Raw genomic sequence first — 19,909 nt, 5'->3', positions numbered from 1 at the left:
AACATACTCCTTAAATTTTCTTATAGAAAATGTCAAACATACACAAGGCAGAGAGGTGAACCTCCGTGCACACACCACCCAATCTCAACAATCATCAGCCCGTGGCCAGTCCTGCTTTGCCTCTCTCCCCGTGCACGCCACACAACCGTCCTCTGATTTTAAAGCTAATGTGGATGTCACATCAATTTATCTATAAGTATTTTAGAATGTATCTGTAAAAGGTAAAACTCTTTCAAACCATAACTACAACACCACCGTCACACTCAAAACACTTAACAGGGCTTCCCTGGTGGCGCAGTGGTTGAGAGTCCGCCTGCCGATGCAGGGGACAAGGGTTCATGCCCCGGTCCGGGAAGATCCCACATGCCGCGGAGCGGCTGGGCCCGTGAGCCATGGCCGCTGAGCCTGCGCGTCCGGAGCCTGTGCTGCGCAGCGGGAGAGGCCACAGCAGTGAGAGGACCACATACCACAAAAAAAAAAAAAAAAAAAAAAGCACTTAACAGTAGTTCCTTAATATCTTCACATATTTAATGGTGTTCTAATTTCCCCAATTACCTCATTTTTTCACAACTTGTTCTACAAATCATATTTAAGTAAGTTATTGAAATCCATATATTAGAACTGACTGATAAAAGTCTCACAGAACTTGTATTTATAGGCTCTCCCTCCACTCTTTCTCCCCTGCTTATAGCTGTGTTGGGAAAAGTGGTCGTTCGCCTTCAGAGTTTCCAACAGTCTGGCTTTTGCTGACTGCACCAACATGGAATCACTGAATATGTTCCCTTGTCCACTGTATTTCCTGTAAACTGGAAGTCAGACGCAGAAGCTTAATTAGGTATCAGTTCCCTTTCTGGCAAGAAGGCTCCACGGGTAACACAGTGTGCTTCCATCAGGAGACACTATGTCTGAGTGTCTCTGTTTTTGCCATGTTGGCATGACATCAGTGGAGGGTTGCAAAATGGCAATACTGTAAATCTTCATTTGTTAGCTGGAATACTTCTATAAAAAACGTCTCTCCACAAACATTCGGTTACCCTGAGATATAGTTTATTTAGATGAGGTAGAAAAACTGTTTGATTCTGAGCCTTTATTTACCAAAACAGAGTTTTATTTATCAAAATAGAGTTGACTCCCTAATATCCTACAAAGGTGACTAAGGATTTTTCTCCCAGTATCATTATAAACTCATGGATTTAAACACACTTGATGTGCTTCACGCCAGTCTGTAAACACTAACAACAGCCTTGGAGTAACAATATCAACCCTACCACTGACGGTGGAATAACTGAAAACAGTACTTTTTTTGCAGTTCTTTTTGCCCTTAGGTTATATCCCACTAGGGAGGAACAATCAAATTTCTATCTTAAAGTCTCCTGAAATAGTCTTTCTCTATGTAGTTCTGCCATCGTTTTGATATATAGTTCAGATACTTTATTTCATTCTATTCTCAATTTTTAGGGTTAGCTTTTTAAAGTGTAATTTTGTTTTTATTATTACATAAGAAATGTATCTCTTATATTTATATCAGAGTTCCAGAGTCAAATCTGCACAGTCGGTCTCTGCTAAGACAAGTTTAGCTTCTTTCCTACCCTCTCCATCTTATCTCCCTGCCTTTTCTACCTGTGCTTTCCTCCCTTTTTATAACTTTTATTTTGAAATAATTTTAGATTTACAAAAGAGTTCCAAAAAAAATACAGAGACTTCCCACATACCCTTCATCCCACTTCCCCTAATACTGACATCTGCTGTAACCATGGTACAATGATCGAACCAAGATATCAACATTGGTACAATACCAGATTCCACTGGCTTTTCCACTGGCGTCCTTTTTCTGTTCCGGGATCCAATCCAGGACCCCACAGTGCATTGAGCATCCACAACTCCAAAGTCTCCTCCAAGCTCTGACTGTCCTTCAGACACTCCTGAAGAGAACTGGTCAGGCATCTGGCCATCCACATCATCACATCAGTTGGATACATCGGATGGTCTCCCATGATCAGGTGGAGGCTGAGGATTTTTTTGAAGAGCACCACGAGGTGACTGCCCTTCTGATCACATCATATCAGGGGGTACATGAAGTCACTACGTCTTACTACTGAGGATGCTGACCTCGATCACGTGGCTAAGGTGGTGTCTGCCAGGCGTCTCCACTGTAAAGTTACTACTTTTCCCTCTATAATTAATTATTTAGGGGGAGATACTTTGAGGCTACATAAATACTGTATTTCTCCTTAAACTTCTGTCTACTAGTTCTAGCATTCATCAATGGATCTTGCCTGCTGCAATTATTACTGTGGTGTTCCAATGGTGATTTTCTGTTTCCCTCATTCCTTCTACATTTATTAATCAGCATTCTTCTGCGGGGAAGAACTGTTCCTTCTCCACCACTTATTCCATCATTTATTTATGTCAGTATGAATGCAGAGATATTTATTCTATTCTTTCAGTTTTAGTCCAATACCATCATGAGTTACTTTGTTACTCAAATTGTTCCAGCTCTGGCCCATTAGGAACTCTTCGGGTTGTCTCGTGTGTCCTTTTGGCACGCCTCTGTCTTATTTTTGTGGAGTACGTTGTTACTTTCTAGTACTGCAAAATGCTCCAGGGTCAACTTACATAATTTCTGCCTCAGCCCTGGAATCAACCACTTTTCAAAGGGACCCTGGTTCCTTTGGTTGGATTATCCTGAGAATCCAAGATCTGGATTCTAGGTGTGTTCATTGCCAGCGGCGTGTCACTGCTTCTAGGCCCTCTAAGCCCAGAAAGCTAAGAAATACATGTATGTATACTAACCATGTATACACATATATCTGGAATTATTTCTACATCAATCTATTGGTGCACACACACACACAAAATCTATCTACATGTTATATATAACAGTGCTGCAATAAACAGGCTTGTGCAATCACCTTTCCTCATTTTTTTTTTTTTTTTTTTTTTTTTTCTGTATGCGGGCCTCTCACTGTTGTGGCCTCTCCCGTTGCGGAGCACAGGCTCTGGACGCGCAGGCTCAGCGGCCATGGCTCACGGGCCTAGCTGTTCTGCGGCATGTGGGATCTTCCCGGACTGGGGCACGACCCCGTGTCCCCTGCATCGGCAGGCGGACTCTCAACCACTGCGCCACCAGGGAAGCCCCACCTTTCCTCATTTTTGTCAGTATAACTTTGGGATAATTTTCTAACGGTGGGATCGTCTAGTTAATGGAAAAAGAAACACATATGTAATTTTAGTAGACACTGCTAAATTCCCCTTCATAAAGGTCACATCGTTTTGCATTCCCACCAGCAATGCATGAGAGTGCATATTTCCCTTCAGCCTCTCCAGCAGGGATGATGTCAAAACTTTTGGATTCTTGCCAGTCTACTAGGTAAGAAATTCTATCTCTGTCAAGTTTTACTTACATTTATTATGTGGCAGGTTGATCGTGCTTTCAGATATTCAAGGTCACTTGCATTTCTTTTTCTATGAACCTTTCTTATCTTTCGCCCATTGGGCTGTCAATCTTTTTCATCAGTATTTCTAGAAGCCTTTTATAATGTAAAGATATTCACCCTTTTTTCTATGATATGACTGAAAATATTTTTTTGGCATTTGCCCCTCTACTTCTTGAGTTCTTTTACATAGTAGTTTTAAAATTTTTTTACGCGGTCAATTTTTTTTCAGTCTTTTCCCTAACTGAATCTGGATTTTGAGTTCCAGTTAGGAAAGTTCTCCACACTCCCAGTTTATAAGTGAATTCACTTATGTTTTCTCCTCGTGTCTGTAAAATATCTCTTTTTTAGTCTCTGTTCCTTTGCTCTAGGCCCTCTCTATAGATAACTCATGACTATTGTATGTTTTTGATGTTTTAATCTGTGGTAGATTTTCACTCATTCTTTCAGACTTTCAAAAACATAATCCTGTGTCTACAGAGATACTTTATTTCTTCTCTTCCGATTCTTATGTCTCTATTTACTCTGCCTTTGTCCAACACACCAGCTGAGGCCTCCCACGTGATGCTAAAAACCAGAGCCCCTGGGGCACCCTCATCCTGTTCCCAACTCTAGCAAGAAACCCCCTAGTCTAGGATGCCAGCTTTTGGGCTGAGACACATACATTTTGCTTTTCATCTTAAAGATGTATTCATCAAATTCTACTTTATTGACTGTTTTTAATCAATGGATGCTGAATTTTGTCAAATTTTCATAGATGCCTTTTCTGCATCTATGAAGATGATCATTTCACTTTTCTCCCTAGTCCTCTCATTATGATGGGCTACATGGACACATTAACACATTCCCTCCTACTGGACAACCCTTCCCCTGAATTCTGGAATACTCCTCACATTGTCATGATGTATTATTGTTTTTCATGGGGTGTTGGATTTGTTTCAAAGCCCTTATTCTTAACTGGAGTAAGCCCACTGGATACTCTAATGCCCTAGAAAGTTCTCAGGAAGTGGTTCTCAATTGGGGGTGATTTTGACTCCTGGGGCACACGGGCAATGTCTGTGATAGTCTGGTTTTCACAGCTGGGTATGTGAATGGATCCTAGTGGGTAGAGGTCAGTGATACTACGAAACATTCTAAAATGCACAGCACAGCCCTCTACCACGAAGAATTACCCGGGTCATAACTTTAGCAGGACTCAGTTTGAGAAACTCTGCCTAAGGTAAACTGCAATCTGGTGTGACCCCTGGTACTTGAAAAGAGAAACAACTATTGGCTTTTAAAATACAGCTACTGGCTTTTATATAATTCAGTCAGGAAACTGGTTCCAACACCTGAGGGGAAAACAAAGGTGATGGGTAGAAGCACATGCCTCCGGTGGAAGGAGAGGAGGGCCTAGAAGCAGCAAATGGGCCCTGCCCTGCCCTCTGGGTGAGGACTGCCAATATATGCCCTGTGTGCATTCTGCTTTCAGATGCAACTTCTGAAACTCTGAATTCGTGATAACAGAAGTGAAAATATCGACGAGTCCAACACAGACGTTCACAAACCAGCCTAAACGCAACCCAGAGTAAGAAGTCACATGCGTGGCCTGGCTCTCACCCAGTGGTACCCCTCAGATACGAGACAGGGTTTGAAAAGATTTCCAAGTTTCCCAACCAGAAAACCCACTGCTCTGAGGAACTGCACTGGGCTTGCCTGGTTTGTCATCTGCGTTTAGGGAAGTCACAATCGATACCATGCTTTAAAAAGTACCTCCCACTTGGGATCTCCTTCGTTCTCCACCAACTTCAGGCCATGCTTGTTCTTCAAGTGCCTGTTGAATTCCCATTTGGTGCCATAAACGAAGCTGCACACAGGACACTTCAAACAACCTGAAAGCACAGACACAGGTAAAAAGATACATTCACAACACATGAATTCTGCCTTGCATTCAAATGCTTCAAATCTAAGGGATGTATTTTTTTGCCTCCAGTACTCACTTTCAATCCAAGCTTACCTTAATATTAAACAGAATAGCAACAGTATATGTGTTTTTCAGGGCAAAGGTTTAAAACTTAATGCATTTCTTTTCGCTTATTAAATGAGAATTTGCAGTAAGCCTAATACACACGTAATATTTTAGGTGCCAGAGAGAATTAAGATGAGTAACATAATTCCCTTGGCCAAGTGGCTGAACAGCTTAAATGATTTTTCCATGTTTTTATTCGAAAATAACAAATCATTTGGAGAACAAAAAATAACTGAAGGACAATGGGTGCTTTTCTCAATCTCCTTCATCCTAAAACACTAAGACCAAGGGCCAGATTCTCAGTCTCCTTCACATCAGAAGGGGAGACAGTGATATAAATTCCCATGTGAATATCCCGCTAAAGGACACATGAAAAAGCTGGTCACAACCTAAAATGTCACTATTTATTTAATTGATTAAATCTTACACATGTTCCAGGAAGTATCTGGATGCTTTCGTTAAGAGAATATAAAACTGTAGGATAAAAAAAGAAAAACCAAAAAAACCGACACAAAACTCACACAAAGACTATCTTTCTAAAATTATATCAGAAGCAGCAACTAAATTAGGAGCTGGACAAAAATCACTTATTTATTTGTCTGTTTATATGAAGTAGAGTTGATTTACAATGTTGTGTCAGTTTCAGGTGTACAGCAAAGTGATTTAACAGGCTGTGCTTCCAGAAGCAAACTCTAGCCCCTCAGGAGGCTAACTGTAGTCCCGGCATCAGGCCTCCAAATCTACCAGACATTTAGCAGGCCAGAGTCAGGCTAAGTGCTGGCACCCTCAGGTGTGCACCCTCAGCTGGCCGGGGCAGTGAGATGGGACCACCAGGCACCTACTGGTCTCCCCGCAGCCACTGTTTGTCTGCTCTACACCCAGCACACAAATAAAAACTCAAACAAAATTACATCTCACATAGGTGTAAGACCCTCTACTGCCTTCCCATCACACCCAGAATAAAACCCCAGCTCCTTGCTGTGGCCTGTGACCCCAGTAGCCTGGTCCCTGCCTCCCTCTCCAGGCTTGTCCCCTCCCCTTCCCCCCCATCCTCGCCTTTCTCTGTCTTTTGCATTCCCCAAGCTCCTTCTCTTCTCAGGACACCTGCTGTTGTTGTCAGTCTGTCTGCTGACCCGGTCCCCTGTCTCTGCTGGACCTGCTGTGCTTCCCTGTGCCCTCCCAGCGTCAGTATTTATTTCTTGCTCACTGGGGCACTAAGGAGGGAGGGAGAGGACTTCTGTCCTCATGACAAGGTGTCAACAAATTATGTAAGAACTAGACAAATCTCATGGTACACATCACCTAATTTAAGCATCTCCTAGATGTAGCTGGGATGTGCTAGCTTTCCTGAATCAATTCCATGTCAGTGACTCTCAGAGAGCACCGTTCTGTAACCGGGGTTTCCTGTCTATCACCTGAGGTGGTGGGCGATTCCCCAGAAAGTCATGAGAAGGAACGGAAGCCAACCCAGGTGGCCGACAGCACAGCCCCTTAAACTTTCGGCCTCCCATGCCGGGAGGGCACAGGAGAGCACAGCAGGTCCAACAGAGACAGGGACCAGAGTCAGCGCAAAGACCAGCAACAGACACCAATTCTGAACTACCAGAACATTCTACAGAAAAGGCAGCTCAAACAGATGCTTGTTTTCTGAAACTCAAATACACTGCACTCTTTTTTTAGGCAAAATCAAGTGGGCTTGCTCTTTCTTGCCCAGAGGATAATTAAACTTACTTTTTAACCTTCTTTGTTATTGCTTATTAATCATCTAAAATGAAATATTTTCCTACAATCATCTTTTAAAACCCTCCAAGGTATGAGAACCACTACCTTTTCTTTTGGTTAAGCTGACATTGCTTCTATAAAGACTTAATACGAGGCAATGAACACAAGCAAACTACCTAAGGTAAAATTTAGGCTTTAAAATGAAATTGAAGGTTCCTTCTGGGCTATTCTTTAACAGAAACTAATTTAGGGAGAAAAACATCCTTATGTTTAAATTAAAATTAATATGAGAATGCCTCCACATTAATTAAAACGTCCACCTTTGCCATGGTGGCTTTAATTAAAGAACAACAAACGGAAATATGTAATCTAGACCGAAGGTGTAACTATGCCAGTTAATTGACATTAAAGCTGAGAAATATTAATTTCCATTTCAATTCATTAAATGCTTAGGGCCACACTCAGTAAAGGTCACGGGGAGGCCTGGTGAATTTGCTTGCAGCATTGATATTAAGTGTGCACCATAAAACCCTAAATATCCCCCCACCGCCCAAGTCGCAAATTCCTCCTGAGGTAAGACAAACCAGGCCAAAGGATAGAATTTCAGGAGCAATTTTAAAATTCCATCATGGAACCCTTTGTTCTTTTGGGGATGCAGTATATTCTGGAGGAATTTTGAGCATTAAACTATTTGCACTCCTTTGCAGTGGCTGACATTACGGAAAATTCCATTTCATTTTCAGTAATATAACTCCCAGAATGGCATGGGACACTGGGTTGGACAGTCAGAAGACCTGAATTTGGCACTTGCTCACGCGACTCAGAACCACTTCCTTAAATTCTCTGGGTCTTGGTTTTCTCTTCTACCAAGGTAAAAATGCTAAAGCCTGTATCCTTATAAAAGGCAGCGAGGTCAGCAGAACAATGGGCCCCCCAAAGATATTCACATCCTAATCCCTGGAACATGTGACTATGCGACCTCCCATGGCAAAAGAGATCTCAAAGGCAGGATTCACGTAAGGATCTTGAGATGGGGAATTATTCTGGACTATCTGGATGGGCCTAATGTAATCACAAGGGTCCTTCTAAGAGGGGAGTGGGAGAGCAGATCCCAGTGACGTAACCTGAGAAAGACTGCTGGCTTTGGAGGACGGGGCACGAGCCAAGGAATGTGGGCAGTGTCTAGAAGCTGGAAAAGGCAAGAAAACAGATCCTCCCCTAGAGACTCCAGAAGGAATACAGACTTGTTAGCAAACTTGACTTCAGCCTGTGAGACCCATCTTGGACTCCTGACCTTCAGAATGGTAAGATCATAAATCCGTGTTGCTTTAAACTACCGCCAAGTTTGTGGTCATTTATTACAGCAGCAATAAGAAACTAATACAGGCACTCAAGGGTAACTGGACCAAAAGCAGCTTAATTATCAAAGGAAAGTGGATACAGAGTAATTTGATTTTATTAACAAGTGAAATACGAAATCGGACTTGGGAAATACTGCAGAGGAAAAACCAAGTGCATTTGACTATAAGCCAGGCTGACGTTCCAAACCCCAGTGAGAAACTGGTAAACGGAGCTTAAGCAACGTCTCCCCCATCCCTCCTGGTCCCCTCACACACTCCTCAAAATCTTGGCATCTGAGATCCAGCACACCCGTGGTGAAAGCCAGACTCTGAATCAGGACCCCGGTCTGGCTTGACCACCGGCTCACTTTGTGGCCGGGGCCGGTCCTTTTCCCTCCCTACGCTTCCTCATTTTAAAATGGAAACGATGACGCCAACCCCACAGGGCTTCGTGAGAGAGAAGATAACATATAAAATAACAACCAACAACACGGTGTAGCATCACAGCACTGGAAGCACCTGCCAATAATGTATGGGATCTAGGCCCTAATAATAAACAATTTTAAAATAAAAATGTCCAGAAGTCAAATAAAGGACTTTGGGTTAACTGATAGTTTCTGGATTTTCTTCTATACCGTTTTCCCTGAATCTGGTGTGAATGTACATCTAAGGTACGGACGGTACACGTATTTACACTTCTCTAATACAATTGTTCAAAATAACGCAAAGATCTTAGCAGATGCGACAAAACTAAGCCTTCTCCTGGTCCGCTTCCTCACATCTTTTCTCATCTTAACTGCCTCCCCTTCCTCAATGATCCCCTAAAACGGGGAGCCTGAGCTAAGGCTCCACCCAGGAGGAGCAGATGACTCTCCCCCATGAGCAGCATGGGGCCTGTTAAAAGGAACGCGTACTTCCTGTTAGAGGACAAGAACACGGAGGCGCTGCCCAGCCTTTGTCTCCAACCCAGGCAGGAAGGGCAAAAATGCTACCACAGCCCAGTGCCTTGCACAGTGTGGGACACATGAGGGGCTCAAGATGCACCATGAAGAAGGACTTTGGGAATAAACATGATAGGGAATCTGAACCATTTATCAGGCACTTGTTACATGTCAGGCATGGTCTGGAATCTTCAAGAGTAAGATCTCATCTTTGCAACCTGATGCTCAGAGAAGGTAAGTAACTGGTCCAGGGGCCAGAGTGATCACAGACCCGCCTCCAGGGTCTGTGCTCCTAACCCTCCGCTCGTGCCAACTGCCTGGGGCGACTTGAAGGAGGGCCTTGAGGTCACCGGGAAAGGACCAGCCCGCTAAGCCCCATCGTTAGCCCACCGTGAGCTCCAGGAGTGAGCTGAGAGTTTGTGACACTTAGCATCAAAGCATCGGATGCCTTTCACAACCTGTGATTTAGTGAACCAGCTCCTGAGCTAGCTTCATCAGGGGCATTTTAAAAGGAGGAAAGGGGGCCGACCCACTGAAGCGATACAATGTGAAAAATGTGTATTTTGTGGAAAAACACCTCAAATCCATATTAATGAACAAGTGATGGGCTGAGAAGAATAAACAAGAGATTGTCTGATCTGCTTTCAAAATATGAGAAGTACATAAAACATAAGCAGGGAATAAAACACTTAAGTAGCATTGAGTACAAGTCTAACTGCCAAAAAGCACTGGCGCCCGAGGGAACTGCTGCCTCCTGATGGGGCCCAGCTGGCATGCGGCTGGAAGCGGCACCTGTGCCCCCAGGACCAGAGGTGTGCTGGGGCCGCTGGAACCATCTCTTCCCAGCTCAGCGACCTCACACTGGAAGCTTAAAATTGGCCCTGGCGGAAATATGCACGGCACAGAAATTGGCAAATGCTATGAATCAGGTTCCCTTCTCCCTGCCCCGGGAGAGCCAGCTGGTAAACACTCACAGAACACGAGTGGATGCCCTAGCAGCCCCCATTCCAGAGCTCGCTGAAAATGACCCAAACTCTGTGGAAAACACCATGTGCCTTCCATCAGAAACCTACACGGAGCAGAAACCTCAGCCTATTCGGCCTTCTTCCTGCCTCTCCTGCAGTGCTGTGCACGGACACCCTCCCCAAACCCCTGAGCCTGGGGGTAGGAGACTCTTTCCCAGCAATTGATGGCTCTGCCTGTGTCACAGTGCGACACCGTTTAAACACAGCTGATGGACAAGGAGTCCCTGCATTGGTTTCAGGAGACTAGCATCGTTTTGATAAAACTGCATTTTATTTGTGGGTTTTTTATTACATCATCATTTTAACACATATTCCTCTATCTCAAAACAAGAAATTATAAAGTCCCACAAAGATATCTTTTGAGGAGTGATGTGAAGACGAAAATAAAACCAAGTGGGGATAGGGAGAATTACATGGAATTAATCAAAAGGAAATGAAAAATTCCAGTGGTACCAAACACCTCATCATTTCCAAAGACAGTCATTTTATCCAGCTCCACTTTCTCCCTGTCTCCTTCACTCTCCACAGCGAGAGCTGTGTGCTCTTGAGATCTCTGAGCTGCACTCACAGTCAACCGGCTCGCTGCTTTCAGAGACAGTTTTCCCGCCAACACACAATGGCACAATGTCTCCTATGAGCCAAGAGACATTTAGTTGTTTCCTTCCACAATATGTCTCTTAAAGGGGGGCATAGGAAAAATAAATAAACACACACACACACACACACACACACACACACACACACACACACACACACAAAGGCCAAAAATAGCCCTGCAAAGATTAGAAATAAAACCCAGATCCTGTCAGGGAATGCCAATTGATTATAGAGAGTCTTGGAAAGTTAAGTGAAAACTTAGGGCATGAAGCAACTTGACCTCAGCACATTTTCTGCAAGGCAACGATGAAAGTTTGGAAGCACGGAGCTATGACAGTGTCATCAGTCAGATCCCCACGCACGGAGCTATGACAGTGTCATCAGTCAGATCCCCACGCCTGTCCCAACTGCCACAGTAAACGTCTATTTCCTGCCAATCCAACCCAAGAGTGTGAAGGATGCTAAAACGAATCGCTAGCCCGCTACTCCAATTATTTACTGTGACTCTAAGGCGATCTATCCTCTCCTCTGTGATTCCTAGACAGGGGAGTCATCAAAAATGATGCACCAGGGCTTCCCTGGTGGCGCAGTGGTTGAGGGTCCGCCTGCCGATGCAGGGGACACGGGTTCGTGCCCCGGTCCGGGAAGATCCCACATGCCGCGGAGCGGCTGGTCCCGTGAGCCATGGCCGCTGAGCCTGCGCGTCCCGAGACTGTGCTCCGCAACGGGAGAGGCCACAACAGTGAGAGGCCCGCGTACCACAAAAAAAAAAAAAAAATGATGCACCAGCTCTAGAAGGAACTGGCATATTTTCAGAAAAACAAAACAAAACATAAAAACAAAAGAAAGAAATGAAAATGTATTGAGTGCCAGACACTCAAGTGCTCTCGTTTCACTCTCCCCGCGATCACAAGGGATGGCTGCTGTGAACTCCACCTGAGGTGCAGGGCCTCAGGTAGAGAGGAGGGTGACTTGCCCAAATGGCACCGCACCTTCCTGCCCTCCAGCTCCGTGAAACTGCCATTCAAGCCAATGCCAGGCCCACGGTCCCGTTACCCCAAATGGATGGCTTAAAATTATCCCGAGTTTTTTCTGCCGCTCATCCATTTCTGTACATCAGCCCTGTCACCGAAAGTGCTGAAGGATACTGTCAATTCATTTGTTTTACATTAAGATGCCTTTCATGGCGATTACAGCAAGTGGAGCTTCACGCTGCATCGGAAAACTAGGAGCGGCCCCGGCTGCAGCCGAGTTTACAATCCCACAGCTCTGTTTACGGGGGCAGGTTTCTAAAATGGTCTTCAGCTTCAAAGAGTCACAGGATTCAGGAAAGAGTAGCAACTGACGCATGGCACGCTGCAATCATTTTTCAGCTGAATTACCGAAGTGCAGATATAAATACAACAGCATTTCTCTGTGTGGCAACAGCAAGTGAGCTAAACCCTCTCAAGTGGGAATGCGATTATTTATTAAAAAAAGAAGCAAAACCCCGCCAAACTTTTCAATGATATTAGAGGCTTTCATTCATTCTCTTTAGTTTAAATGTTCTAAATAGTTTTTCCTTTTCAAGATGCCTAAGTAATCTGAGCACTCAATAAACATCTTTGGATAATCTAAAGAATCCCACCTATAAATGCGATCAGTACAGCATTATTTACAACTGCAATAAAAGAAAAATCTGGAAACCCTATAACAACAGGAGCATAGTTAAATAATACTTGATGCTGTATCGCGAAAAGCCCTCAGAGGTTAAAGTAGGAAGACAGTGCACCAAAGGAAAACAAAATGTGCATGTTAATCATTGTTAAGTAAGCCACGAACTTTCATCTGTGCGAAACGTGTGCATGGACCAAGGACAGAAGGCAATACAGTCAGCCCTTCGCATCCCCCGGGTTCCGCATCCAACGTGGGGCTGCAGATACAAATGCTGACCGTTCTCTGCCATTTTACACAAGGGATCGCGCATCCACGGACTGCGGCATCCGTGAGGGTCCCGGAGCTGATCCCCCGCAGATACTGAGGGACGACTGTACTGACAAGTGAACATTATGGGAAGGGTGGTAAAATCTGTGGGTTAATTATCGCTTTGTCCATTTAAGAGTTCCATTAAGGTCGCTGTAATCCAATCCTGGCATAAGTAACATGATATAAACAGCAAGGAGGAGGCGGAGGACAGCAGTTACGCTGAGGACCGTTCAGGGATCGGGGCGGCGCTGCAGGAGCTCGCAGCGCCGCCCCGTGGGGCTCGGCCGGGCAGGACAGGAGCGGCCCGCTCGCCTACCTTGCTGGATGAGCGCGTCGGCCGCCAGCTCCCCGGTGCCCACGTTGGTGTACTCCTCGTTGGGGTGTTTCCTGTTGTAGTGCCGCTTCAGGGAGCCCGAGATGTTGCATGAGTAGTGGCAATGGGCGCAGCGGAAAGGCTGCAGCGACAAGGAGGAGGGTTAGGGCCAGGCCAGCCCTGTGCGATCGAGCTCCAGCTCCCCCCACACCCTCACCCCCCCCCACCCCCCCCCCCCCCGCAGTCCTCCTCCACGACTCTCCCACCTGGGAGCATCCGCTTCCTGGAAGGCCTGGGAGGGGCAAGCCGCCTGCTGGGAAATGCTCCAGGAAAAGATGCCAACCTGGGGCGGCTGAGTCCTGCCTCTGCAGGGACCGTCCAAGTCACCTGGCAGGGGTCCCCAGGGTAAGAGGGGTCTCTGCTAAATAAGGCTGCTCTGATTTCTTTTCTTTGCTGTCCACCCCAGATTTATAGTTCTTGTTTAAGAAGAAAATAACAAAAAGCAACCCAGGAATCTATCACTTTTCTTTTCTTTTTTTTTATAAGTGAATGCCATTCAAGCATCTCCCCTTACCATTACTTCCCTGATGCACCTGCTTCTTTAACTAAATGGACTCCTCCACAGCATTTACCTGCAAGCACCACGTATATACATCACTGTCCCCCCTTAGGGAAATCTGCCTGATAAAATCTGTTTCCAACACCCCCACCTGGGCAAGACAAGGCTCTTTTAGGATCAGGGCACCAACGGGTCGTTCGAGCAGTCTCATCTGCCAACTTGCAACTGCTTCGGGGGGTGCCGAGACTGGTGAGGGGAAGAGGCGCCTGCTCAGGTCTATTGGGAGGCCCACTGAGACCCATCCACTGGCCAGGCGATGGATGGACAACCGGATCCTTGTCCTTCCCAGGCCCTTACTCCTGGTCAGGACAAAATCAAGTGTCCCTCTGAGCCATGTGCTACACAGCTATACAGCACAGGGCTATGGAAATCCCAGTTTTGCATTCAGGGCCTGTCTGGTGACACAAGCAGCTTCCTGGCCCAGCGGGAACGGAAGAGCACAGAGCGGCCCACAGGACAGCAGGGGACTCAGATGCGGCACGTTCAACTGACCCCCAGCACGGCCTGGCCGTGGAACTTCAGACAAGTAGTGAAACTCCTCTAAGCTTTGAGCCTCTTATCAATTCAAAGGGGGTGATACCACTACCTGGTAAGGCTGCTGTGAGAGTTAAATGATCCAACATAAACTGGTATCTAAGATGCCACAGAAAGCATCTACTGTTTTTACAATTTTACATTTACTGTTTTAGCAATTTTACACGACTCTTACTATGTCTGTGGGAGCTGATGCACCACTGTGTCTGGTGAGACCTCAAATCCACCTCGCCTTCTCAACTGTCCAAGTCATCAATATTCCTCCACTGCCACCTGGAAGAGCTAAAGCAGAACCGTGCATCTCTGAAGCGGGATGCACCGACTACGGGAAAAGTCCTCTCTTTGACACACTCCAATCAGCCCCTCTTTCCATGGTTCTTCAAGCCTACAGATGTGCTGAAGTCTCCCCATTGAGAGAAAGAAAGAGATGGAGGAAGGGAAGAAAATGACAAGAAAAGCCATCTACCTGGGCCCTGTTTAAATCGCTCTACTCCCTGCCTGCAGGCCACCTCCCACCCCACGCTCTCGAAGCGCAGTCCTGCCTGCCGCCTCCATACCATCCCCTTCCTCTCTCAGGCCCCCCAGATCTCCCAGGCAAACCGCTCCTGTGGGTACAGCCCGGGCTCCCTCTGCAGACCTCGCCCCCCTCCTTCCCCACCTCCTTCCATTGGCTGCCACCTCCCACCGTGACGCATTACATGGTGACAGCACTGTATCACCAGGTTCTCTTTCTCGCTCTGAACTTTCTCGGGTTATTTTACTACATCTGCTTCCCAGGCCTGAGGTGAAATGCTGACTTTCTCCAAGGTTCTGCCCTGGGGTCTGTTTTGTTCTTCCACTGTGGTCCCAATGGTCGCTTTTACATGCTGATATATCCATATATATCCAGTTGTGATGGCTCCCAAACCACAGATAGGAATTTTCAACTGTCTTCCAGGTATCTCTACAGGGATGCTCTGGAAGCACCTCAAAATAAACACACACAATTTCAGACTCACGATCTTTCTGCAGAATCAGCTATTCATGCAAAGACAGAATCCTGGTCGTCACCCTAGACTTTTCCTTCTCTCTTACCACCCAACCAACTACCGAGTCTGCCCAGGCTTCCTCAGACACGTGTCCAGAGCCCTCCCCTCGCCCCTCTCATCTATCACTCCAGCACAGAGAAAGTGCTGACCTGGCCTGTAAGGGAAATGCTGTGACTCCCAGGAGAGCAGTTCTCAGAAAGCAAGACTCGGGGGGTGGGGGGCGGGGGAGGGGGGGTGTTCTCTGGTGAGCCAACCTGCTCGGAACCCTTCCCCAGGGACCCCACCCTCCGTCAAGGCCACACCGTGGTCACCGGATGCTTTGTGCTACACTGCACGTGCCACTTTCCGTCCTTCATGGAGAAGAAACCCGTGGTTTGGCCTATAAGGGCTTATTAAACAAAAGGACCTGGAACAAAGGCAAAAATTAGCCAGGCTTCTCACCTATCTACTGAGCAGAGAATAAGAGACCTAAAATGCCAATATATGATTATCTGCAAAGTTAAAATAAAACTTAAAACCTTCTTAAGTGCTTTCAGCTCCATAAAAGCAAGTTCTATGAAATTATTTTGCAAATATTAGCATTTGCATAGAAATCAAAAAGAACCACCAAAAACGCTCCCCTGCCGGTGCTGGGTAGTCAGTGAGCACAGAGGCAGGAAGAGGCAATTAAAATGAGAAATGGTCCTATAAACCTAACTTCAGGCTTGAGAGCCAATTCCATTCTTCTTCTAGCAAAGCAGATAAACTGCCTCATGAGAGTTTCGACTCCTTTAATTCCCCATGCCTGCTCCTTGGTAGAACTGCTAATGAAAAGAAGAATGGCCAAAACGTCAGCAGACAGGCCAAAAAATATAGAGGTGAGCCCAAATGAGAAATCAGTTTCTGACCTACTGATTTCTATGAAAATCTTCAATTCTTAAAGTTAAAAGGGACACTTTCAAAGACTGACATTGACCAAGCCTCCCTCCGTGACAAAACAGCCTTCTGCAGCCTCTGACAGTCTGTGATCTCAGCCTTTGTTAGAGGCAGGGAGGTCAGACCCCTGGCCCCTTGCACTGCTGAATGGCTCCAGGGGTTTAGGAGGATAAACCTTCCCGTTCTCTTCTACTCGCTTGAAGCCGCCATCACCTTTCACACGAAATCAATCACCACCTAGCTTCTTCTTAGGACCCTCTCTCTTTAAATGGTGCAGCTGAGCCGCATCTGGGCCTTTCACGCCGAACAAGTTTGAACTTGTGGGGCATTGCCACGTTCCAGCAGCGAGTTCTGCTGGGGCCGTCACTGTGGCGCAGGAGACATAGGCAAAGAAAAGCGTGGATGACGCCCCTGCACCCACCCAATGCCAGGCATAGAGTCTGACTGCATTATTAACAGTGCACATCTTGGGATTTCGCTTATGGAGCATGTATTTACTGACCTCCTGCTATGAGTCAGACATTGTTCTCTCACCCTGGGGACATAGTAAATGAATGAGAGAGATTCGTGATCCCCTGAATACACAAGAGTGTGGGGACTTAACATATCAGCTGCAAAGATTAAATGTCATCTAGGCAAACTAGATCACAAAACTTGTTTCCTAAGTCTAATTATTTGCAGATAGCATAGGACGCTACATCTCAAAGGGAAGTTATTTATCGAGAGCTCTCAGGCCAGAATCCAGCCAAGAGTTATGAGGAAAATATATGCAGGCTATAGTCCTGTAGTGCATGTGAGACAAAACATCCAAAAAGAAAGTGGATTGAAAACAAGGCAGAAACCCGCTGTCATGCCTACAACGCAGTGTTGCGCTAGATTTGTTAAGTAATGTGACCTAACATAATAACTATTTTAGCTCACCTTCACTGATAGCTATCATATGCCAGAGAGTTCTAAGTTCTGCATGGATTAGTTCCTGGAAATCTCACAACCTCCTCATGTGGTAGGTACAATCGTTATCTCCATTTTACAGATAAGAAACTGACATGTAAAAGGGTTAAGGAATTTGCCCAAAGTTTCACAGTCTCCCAGCCTGACCACTTGGTCTGCACTGGATTTGCGGCCCAAGACCGCAAGAGATGAAGAGATGATGTGACTCCCCGTTTGTCATTTCCTGAACATCTATCTTCCCTGGGAGGGGCATGGTTTGGTTTGCTTGGATTTTCTAGACATAAGGCAGCCCACATCTCACCATCAACTTCTACACGTGAGGACCGCCACGGTGAGCTGGGAGGAATGCTGGCCGTTCCTGGGGGGCAGGGATGAGGCAGGGATGGATGGAAGCCAAGAAGAGGGCAGACACAGCCAGGTCACAGTGGGACGTGCGCTGAATCAGGAAATGAGGTTTTTAGGAGATGGGGTTTCCAGTGGGTATCGAGCAGGGGGTGACATGCCAACTTCACAGTGTTCACTCTGGAAATTAACAGAGGGTGGATCTGAAAGGAACAAGACTGAAGGCAGGGAATCAACTGTCCAGTTGCTACAGGGGTGTAGACAAGAATCTAGAGGCCTAAAATGAGAGAGTGGAACAAAAAAAATGGGAAAGGAAGAGGGAGTTTAAGAGAGATGGAGGAGGAAAGATCAGCCGACCTGAAGATGGAGATGCAGTGTGAGAAGACAGAGACAGAGAGCCTCAGGATGACTCCCAAGTTTCCAGCACGGATGACACAGGAGGAAGGTATCCGGGCAGCCGTGGAGGAAGTTCTACAGATACGGAGAGAAAGAGGGAGGACGCAGAGCCCTGGACATCCAGGAGGGCAGGTCCAGAAAGCATTTGAAGATATAAGGTGTTCGGAGTCTAAAGCTCAGAGGACAGTTCTGGGCTAGAGGTACAGATCTGAGCATGGGCAACCAGAAAGTGCCCTAGGACAGAACACACCCATTGTCAGTGAGTGTGTAAAGTGATAAGACAAGTGGCCTTAGAACAGCACCCGGGAACACAGGAACAGCAAGAGAGGAGCTCGTGAGGAAGGACAAGAAAGAACGGCAGCAGGCAGAAGAATCAGGGGTGTCTGGAGACGAATGTCCTTCATGGAGGGAGGGGGTGACAGAGTCAAGTGCACTAAGAAATCCGATAAGGCCTAACAAGTGACCACTGGGACTGGCCATCAGGGAGGTGGGCTTGTGGCCTGACTGAAAAGAGCTGGTTTCAGGAACATGCTAAGAACAAAGGCCATGTCATAGGGAGAAGGCAGGGGCAGAAGCTGGATTTGAGGTCAGGTGTCAGTGACATTTCAACAATGCAAACGATATGCCTTTTTCAAAAGGCACATCAAAGGATCCTCCTCAAAACGTACACTGACAACCAACCATTTGAGTTGAAAGAAAAAGTACAAATGAACTTGTGGAGGCTGGAACTCTAAGTTCTCAGACTTACGTCAAGAAAGCAAGTAAAATACACTTTGTCCCAATTTGAGGATTTGCTGTTCTGGTTCTTCAGATAGAAAGAAAGAAAACAGCAGAGGACAGGAAGTCCTATCTCACCTGTGAAATCGGGCTCTGACAAACCTGTTGAGAAGACATCGAACTACACGAGACAGGCTAATGCAATCTCCCATGGGCGTCAAAAGACGGACTCAGAGGAATGTTTAAAACAGATGAGAAGCTGGTGAGGAGGTGATGTCCAAGGTCGTGACATCGGTAACCAATCACAGAGCACAGGATGGCTTTCTGGTAGAAGGAGAGGGCGCCCTGCTGGCTTCCGTCCACAGCAAGCAGGAAGGCTCTCGCCTGGCAGGACCCTGCGGGCCACTGTGTGGAACCACATGCAGCATCACGGTCCTATAACTACATCCACGGGCTCAGAGACCAGAATGTGAGCCTCTCCCTCTGTGATGGGCCTGATGCTCTCTGAAGAGGATGGGGAAGCATAATGGCAAGGGAGAAGGTTCCAGATGACCTGTGGGTAAAACTTACGGCCACGAGTCATGATTTCATAGCCTTAGTTTAACAACCCGGTCAATGGAGAGACAGAGATAAAGAAGGAGATAAACCACAAGTCTAACTGGTATTCAGGTGAATTTGGATCCAAAATGCTGGAAAAGATTATATAATCGTTACAACCTAAATTAAGTGGGCTGGTTGGTACGAGACAATTTAGATGCTGCTTGGTAGAAGCCAGGCTATTAGAACGTGGCAGCTCTGCACCAGGGGGAGACCTTGGTGTTGACGTGTGTACAGAGCCCCAGATGGCCTCACCTGCCACGCCTCTCTCACAAGGTGAGTCAGGCTCCGGGCCAGGTACCACCCAGGGGCTCCTCCATGTCTCTCCTCTGCTTCTCCTCACGCTGTCAGGCTGCTCCTTTTTCTCAGCAACACCCCCACCTGCCCTCCTCTACCTGGCTAAAACCTCCAGGACAACTTTTGGGGCCCAGGTGAGCTGCCCCTGTCCCTCGGCGGGCCCCCAGA

General features: G+C 46.4%; 1 protein-coding gene across 4 annotated transcripts in view; it reads right to left on the bottom strand.

Annotated features, from left to right (window-relative positions):
• The window catches only part of ZFAT (zinc finger and AT-hook domain containing), a 244,589-nt gene that overhangs the window by 92,376 nt on the left and 132,304 nt on the right, over positions 1-19,909 (bottom strand). For all 4 annotated transcript variants that reach the window (XM_030764163.2, XM_089898687.1, XM_022555539.2 and 1 more), the window contains 2 exons: positions 13,349-13,487; positions 5,187-5,305 (listed from right to left, as the gene is read on the bottom strand). In XM_030764163.2, coding sequence (XP_030620023.2) covers positions 5,187-5,305; positions 13,349-13,487 — 258 coding nt within the window. The remainder of the gene's footprint in view (positions 1-5,186; positions 5,306-13,348; positions 13,488-19,909) is intronic.

Source organism: Delphinapterus leucas, chromosome 17 (genome assembly GCF_059928025.1).
Source record: "Delphinapterus leucas isolate spDelLeu-1000000601 "Yukka" chromosome 17, BTC_Dleu_Yukka2, whole genome shotgun sequence".
In the NCBI taxonomy this organism is placed as follows: Eukaryota; Metazoa; Chordata; class Mammalia; order Artiodactyla; family Monodontidae; genus Delphinapterus; species Delphinapterus leucas.
This window is presented reverse-complemented; position numbering and strand designations above follow the sequence as displayed.